The following is a 6,837-nucleotide window of genomic DNA, read 5'->3' as shown; positions in this document are numbered from 1 at the left end:
GCCTTTATTCTCAGCAAGAAATTGCATCACTTCTCTCTCCATTGTTTACATTTGTGACACGAGATTTCACTCCCTGAGGAAAGTAAAATAGCTTTTTATCAAGTAAAACAACAAAAATAGTAACACACAGCGATTTTGATGAGTAACTTTAGTTATGACTGTAGTCTTGATGCCATGCTAAGAAAATAAAATTAGAAAGTTATAAAGTTACAAAAGTAAAATCACAATATCACAACACAACCAGAATGAAGTCATATTTCGACCCTAACATTATACTTTCTCGTGTGTAATATTCTGACTTCATTTTGTAATTTTATTACTTTATTCTAGTAATTTTATTTATTTATTTTTTTATACTGCGCAGTAAAATTAATGTGTTAGAGTTGCGCCTTACTGTTGCTGACTTATTTGTTAGCGGTGCTTTGATGGGGGGCAGTTTCAACTTGGTAAAACGGCCCCCAAAAACCTGGGATTCGCCTCTGCTCGAAGGACAACTGGAGGTTGTTGAATTCACAACCATATAGCTGAGCGCTTCTCCCGCAGCAAGAGCTAATCTGGCCCAGGCTGTGCGGGTTTTTCTTTTTTTTTTTTTTTTCTAGCCTGTCTGTGTTGAAGCAGCTGCAGGAGGCAGCGGCACCCTGCGCCCAGGTAGACGCAGCCAATAGGAGCGCAGGAGGGAGGGCTGAGCGGCGAAGAGGCGGTCTGCGGCGCTACAGCCACAGCACACCTTCAGATGGAGATGAAGTAACAGCGGCGGCACAGCTACAGAAGGACGACAGCGACCGAACCGCGGATTCCGGACGTGTTTTTTTTTTTCCTCTTCCACCTTCTCGCTCTCCCTTCAGGTTTGGGGAGGGGGACAAAACAGGTGACTGAGACACATCGACCGGCCGGGAGGGTCCACCCGGTGAAAGCAAATTAAAAAATTAGCGTGACCAACCTCGCGCACCTTACTACTTCCAACTACATGCATTTGGACCTGAACATCTGAAGCCTCGTCCAACCAAGATGGAAAATGCGCACACTAAGTCTGCGAGCGAAGTTTTAGACAACTTCAGCGTGAACGAAATCACCGGACTGACCCTGGAGCAGGTCCACGCCAGTCTGCAGAAATATGGACCGAACGGTAAGTTTTTACACCAACACTAACCCGCTCTTTCCTCCGCTCTGCCTCTGTAGAGCTCGTATCGATTCCTCCGCCAGGAAATCCCTCAGCCGACGTTATATTTTCAAGCTGACGCAGGTAGTGCGGGTAAAAAAAAAAAAGAAAGAAAGAAAAGAAAACAAAAAAAAAATGAATAAAACACAATTTCCCTCTCTAGCACTTATACAAGCTGGGCATTCAGTGAAGCACACATGTCTGTTTTTGAAATCCTCCAGCGTGCAGCGCACCGGTTAAACTTGAGATCTCCTCCAGTCAGTGTCTGGTCATACCGGCTCCCCTGCGAGGACGCATCATCTCAAGCTTCCACCTCGTCGTGGAGGACGTACCCCCATTCCTCCGTCACCCGGGCCCCCCCATTCCGGGGCCCGGATCTTGTCGGTGGGTACAGCTGCTGCGTCCGAGAACGCAGGCTGGGATCAGGAAGTGCAGAGCAGGCTGCCTCAGGCTTCCTGGAAGACTTAAATGAAATGCATCAGATGATGAAACAGGCGATCCTGAACAACCTGTTTTCACTTTCAACAGTTGCTCTGCACATGTTTCCAGTTCACATTGTACCACAAAAGGTTGGAGGGGAGAAGGGTGATAAATGCCCCGCTGTCTACTTCCAGGTCCTTAAAAATAATAGTAATAAAGTAGCTGTGTAGGTAAATGGATTTTGTTTAGTCACAGCCCCTCATCATCCTGAACACCATGCTGGTGTTAGATGCATTTTTGGACTCCAACCTGACATCAACACACCTTTCTGTCCCCCGCCTGTCATTTGCATGTGTGGCCAAGCCGTGGAGCAGAGTGGCACATTGTGCAGGGGCTGAACACTAGCCCTTTTGTTGCGATCTGGCCTCCTCTCTAACCCCAGGGGCTTGTGATGACTTCATGGAAAAAAAAAAAAAAAAGAAAAAAAAGCAACGTCTTGCCACAGATAACATCTCTTTCGCTTTTAGCTGTGAACTTCCTGCCTTGTGCAAGTGTGTTGCAGGCAAACACTCTAAGGGGGGGGGGAGGAGGAATACCCCGCTTGTTCCCTTTCAGGTTCATGTGTGAGCCAAAACGAGTTTAAAACCAGTATTAGGGTGGCTTGGATTTGTTTTTTCTAGTTTTACTTCTGGTTGTTACGCTGATGTTCGACTGCTCAATGCCTCCCTTCCCTCTGCTGGTAAACCGCAGGGCTTTGTTGATGAAGCGAGGTGAGCATCTGTTCACAGCAGTTTGCAGGGAGTGAGTGGTATGTTGGGAACTCCCGAGGACTCTGCTGTCACCATAATTAGATTCTCTTGCAGCAATAACTATTAAGTGAAAATGCCACGGTTTCACAGTGCGATGGAATTTACTCAAAAATGTGTCGGTACTACAAGTGGCAGGTTCCTTGACAGCCTGGACAAACCACCCCCTTGCAAGGCTGGCTCAAAGTTGTACAGCTTTGAAGTCAAACACGTTTGTCCATCCGTCACCATAGCAGCAGCACCGTTGTCTTTTTATAACGGATCGATTTTGTATTCGGCTTGATTGAAGTTAACAAGTCGGTAAACGCTAAATGAGTTGTTCACTTTCGTAAAAATGGGGTTTTGTTGAAAGCTTTTGAGCAGTAAATACCCTACCATAACTCCTTAAGCATTTTTATTTATATATACAGTACAGACCAAAAGTTTGGACACGCCTTCTAGTTGAATTCAATTACAAGGTGTGTCCAAACTTTTGGTCTGTACTGTATAAATATATTTTATGGCTGAAGCTAGTGGCTAATCAGAAGCTCAGTGGACTTCTCCTGTCTTTAATAAATGAATAACTTTTTAAAACAATCACTTTTTATCTTGTGATCATTAACTGACTCTGCACTTTAAAAAAACCAAACTGCTTTGTGTTTGGTGCAATCTTTGAAAGTGATTATTCTTATTTAGCGTGGTCTGTGGGATCTGTCATGATGTGTGATATTAGAGGGATGATTAATTTCCACAACACAACTGGAAATTAGAGATGCACCGATCATTCTTTTCTTTTGCCGATTCCAATACCTATTCTCTGTGAGATGTTATCTGCCGATTAAAATTTTTGACCAATTCAGAATCTTTAAGTGAAGGATTACACCACATAAAATAAGTACATAACCCTTTAATGAGGACGTCTACCAAGCAGATGGTTTTGAAAATAGGAACAAATAAAGGAATTGCAATTACTACGTTTTTATTTCCTGAAGCACAACTAAAAGTGTGTTGAAGAATGAAGTGAAAATTGTGAACGTTTTTAGTTTTGGTGCTCTGAATAGAAATACGTTTTACATTGTGTGGCCATCTGATTGGTCATGCATCGTCCAATTTCGCAATGTCTGAGAGGTGAAGTGCAACAGCCTTCTTTTAGCCAACTGACCAGCAGTGCACAGCAACATATTGGGGACGGGGGGGATTGCTTGATTACTTGATGCTCCATGCTGAAAGAGAAAACTTTGCTCACTCCAACACTTCCTTTCGAAACTCCGTGAAAGGATTTCGAACTGCAGGATGGTGAATTTTTAGCCGTTTTGTAGCTGATGATGTTAAAAACACACGAACCGCACTGAGATGAGCAGTAGAGGAGAAAAGTAGCTGTACTCTTCCTCAACGTTGGAGAGGGTTTCCTTGCTGCCTCTCTGTATTCAGCGATGGATGAGGGATTTTCCTCCTCGGCCGCAGTCTGGAAGCGGTTAGCTGTCTCGTTAAGCGGAGCTCTCATAGCTCTCATAGCTCTCATCATCACCTCTTTACCTCTCAAGGTAAAGGAAAAGGCTGAAATGAGGTTTTGTGTTTTTCCTTTCTGTCAGATTTTCCACTCCAAGAGGACAAATCGCGACATCTTTTTCACAGTTATCAGCTTTTGGTGTGTTTCTATTTCCCCTCCCTCCATGTGATGCTGTTGAAAGATGTTTAGACGCCGTTGCTCTGTGGGTTCATGTCGGTGCTTTGCTTTATTGTGACAGCGAAGGCCCCTCAACCCACCCATCTACAAACGCACAATTGGATTTTTTTTTTTCCCTATAATATTGGAAAATGAGCTTAGCCACAACATCAGCCGGCCTTTTATTCACATTCACGCTTACAGTTAATGCTTCGCCAGGAGCTTCCCTGCTCTCGGTGTCATTTGTTCAAAGAGGCGTTTAGCTAATTCTGCTCCCGGGGTGTACGAGAGCCGCGTTTTACCAGCCACTTTAGCACCTTCACTGAGAAATGGCTGCTTCTGAAGTAGTAGAGAGGGAAGGTAGTCTCTCACTTACACACACTGATGCACACACTTTGTTTCTCTGCAGGAAGGAGGCTTTGTGGTGTGTGATTGTGTCCTTTGTAACCACAGGCCTTATTTCAAGGGTGCACTCTGTTCATTTTCGAAGCTCTTCAGTAGAAAGGAATATGGCCCCCTTGAGAAATCAGCCTTTTTTTGTCCTGAACTTGCCGGCGGGTCTCCTGACGGCCGTCCTTCAGTGATTGCGACGCTCAGATGAGTAAGAATTCCCTAATAGAGGTTCCTGCATCCCGGCTTCAGTTCGTTACACGGCTGAATGTTATTGCACCAGAGAGGAGAGGAGTGTTTGTCATTATTAATATCGTAATTTCCTCCCTCTCAGCATTGCTGTGCATGGCTGAGGAGTTATGAAGGTTTTAGAGGGTTGTAAAAATCCAACTGGACCCTCCCACTAGAAGACCGATTGTGATAGTAGGTCTTCTAGTTGGCATGGAGCGATTGCCGGGCGGTAGGTAAGAGTTTCTAACGTTTTAGTCAACACGAGGTACCTGAGAAAGCGCCAAGGTGATCGGAGCTGACTGTAATGCAGCGTTGACCCTCCCCCACCTGTTGCTGCACACTGCTGGTCAGTTAGCTGGCGACGCAAACGGTTTGGAAATGTTTCCAAACATCATGTAGATCAGGGGTCTCAAACTCCAGTCCTCGAGGGCCGCAGTCCTGCAACTTTTAGATGTGCCTCTGCTGCTCCACACCTGGATAGAATAATTAAGACTCTGGAGAACTGATCTACACAAGGTGCAGGTAATTAAACCATTTTATTCCAGTGTTTTGTACCTGTGGCACATCTAAAAACTGCAGGACTGTGGCCCTTGAGGACTGGAGTTTGAGACTCCTGATGTAGAGTCACGATGTGAAGACTAAAGGAGCTCCTCCCATTAACAATGCAGGGTTCATCTATTGGTACCCAAGTTTGTGAAACTGGTTTCAAAGTTGAAAATATGTTCCTTCCTACTTAAACCTATGGTTTAAAGTTCTTTTAATGGGATGAAAATATGACTTTTTCTGACGTTGTTCCAGTTACAAGTACTGTGAACGATCATTGTGTGTAAATAAAAGGAGGGCCACTTATTATTCTCATTAAAGTAGAGCTGCTAAACAGCGACTAAGTTTAGCAGGTGTTTGTTTTTAGCTTTTGATGGTATGTATGCGTTATAATCAAGAGTTGGGTGTAGTTGTGATGGTTATAATTGGAATTGTCAATATGTTATATAATTTTAGCCAGAGATGGAAGCTTACAGCTGTTTAGTTTCTTTTTTTGTGTTTTTGTTAGAGGGGTCAAGACATACTAGTAAACATTTACATGTAAATACATGAGATTATAACCCACTGGCTAATTTTCACCTCTAGTCTCATTGACAGGTTGATGTTTAGTAGCCAGGTCTCACCAGAAGATGTTCTGAATCAGTAACACTCGCCTATGGTGTGTTTACTGATTGGGGAAAAAGAAAGAATTTTTGAGCTTCCTATTAGTGAATCACCATCAAGTAAAAATAAAATAAAATAATTGTCTTAATTACTTTGTGCATTTCAAATTTTAGCAGTAACGGTCATGATGATTTTATTTTGCTTCTTTAAAATCATCTTGATAATGTTATGCATTTTAGTTCACATTCTTTTTTTCTGTTAACATAATGAAACTGCGGTGTTTTTCTCAGGTTACTGTTGTGTGTGGCTGAAACCTAGGCCATTGCCTAACTTTCAGCCGCATCAAAAGCGTCATGAAGACAAGCTTTCAAACTTTTTCATCCACTGGAAGGCTGCGCTGTACCGCCACCAGGTCTCTGCTTGCGTCAATTTAAAGTCTTCTCAGATGTTCCTATCATGGTTTTTGGCCTGTTTTCTCATCGTAGACTGTAGGTTGAAGTTTGCTGTAACATTTCACTGCTGAAATGTTACAGCACTCTGCACGCTTTAGCTTCTGCCACAAATAATAACTACAACTTCCTCTAGTAGTTTGGCGGGATCTCTGTCGTGATGTCGTTTCTCTTCCTGTTCTGCAACTCAACATCAGTGCGGTCTGACTTTATCGCTCTCAAGTTTGAACTACGAGATACGTTGTGCCGCTTCCTGCTGCTCCTCCTCCTCCTTCACACCAGAGCGACGGCACATTGCTTCTGACAGTGAGGCTGTCAGCTGCTGAAAGAAAAAGAAAAGGTGTCCAGTGGAGTTGGTGAAACAGCGTTAGCGGTGTTGGCACTTTGTGGGCTGAGAAGGGATAGTTGGGGTTAGAGAAAACTAAACTTTGCAGGGGGTTGAGTCACTTCCCTCTTCTAGTGGGCTCTTGTGTGTATTTGGCTTCACAAGGAGCTGTGATCCTGTTCTAGCTTGTCACTTCTTCCCTCCCACCTCTGCATCTGTCACAGCCTTATGCTGTTGATGATGATGTTGAGTCAGAGTCCAGTCTT

At 43.9% G+C, this 6,837-nt stretch overlaps 1 protein-coding gene across 2 annotated transcripts in view; it reads left to right on the top strand.

Annotated features, from left to right (window-relative positions):
• The first annotated feature begins 401 nt into the window (after positions 1 to 401).
• Positions 402 to 6,837, top strand: part of atp2a3 (ATPase sarcoplasmic/endoplasmic reticulum Ca2+ transporting 3) — a 55,520-nt gene continuing 49,084 nt past the window's right edge. Inside the window, exon 1 of one of the 2 annotated variants that reach the window (XM_044141439.1) lies at positions 402 to 1,126. In XM_044141439.1, coding sequence (XP_043997374.1) covers positions 1,009 to 1,126 — 118 coding nt within the window. In that variant the 5' untranslated portion in view covers positions 402 to 1,008. The remainder of the gene's footprint in view (positions 1,127 to 6,837) is intronic. The other variant, XM_044141437.1, reaches the window with a different exon arrangement.

This window comes from Gambusia affinis, linkage group LG15 (assembly GCF_019740435.1).
Source record: "Gambusia affinis linkage group LG15, SWU_Gaff_1.0, whole genome shotgun sequence".
NCBI lineage: Eukaryota > Metazoa > Chordata > Actinopteri > Cyprinodontiformes > Poeciliidae > Gambusia > Gambusia affinis.
This window is presented reverse-complemented; position numbering and strand designations above follow the sequence as displayed.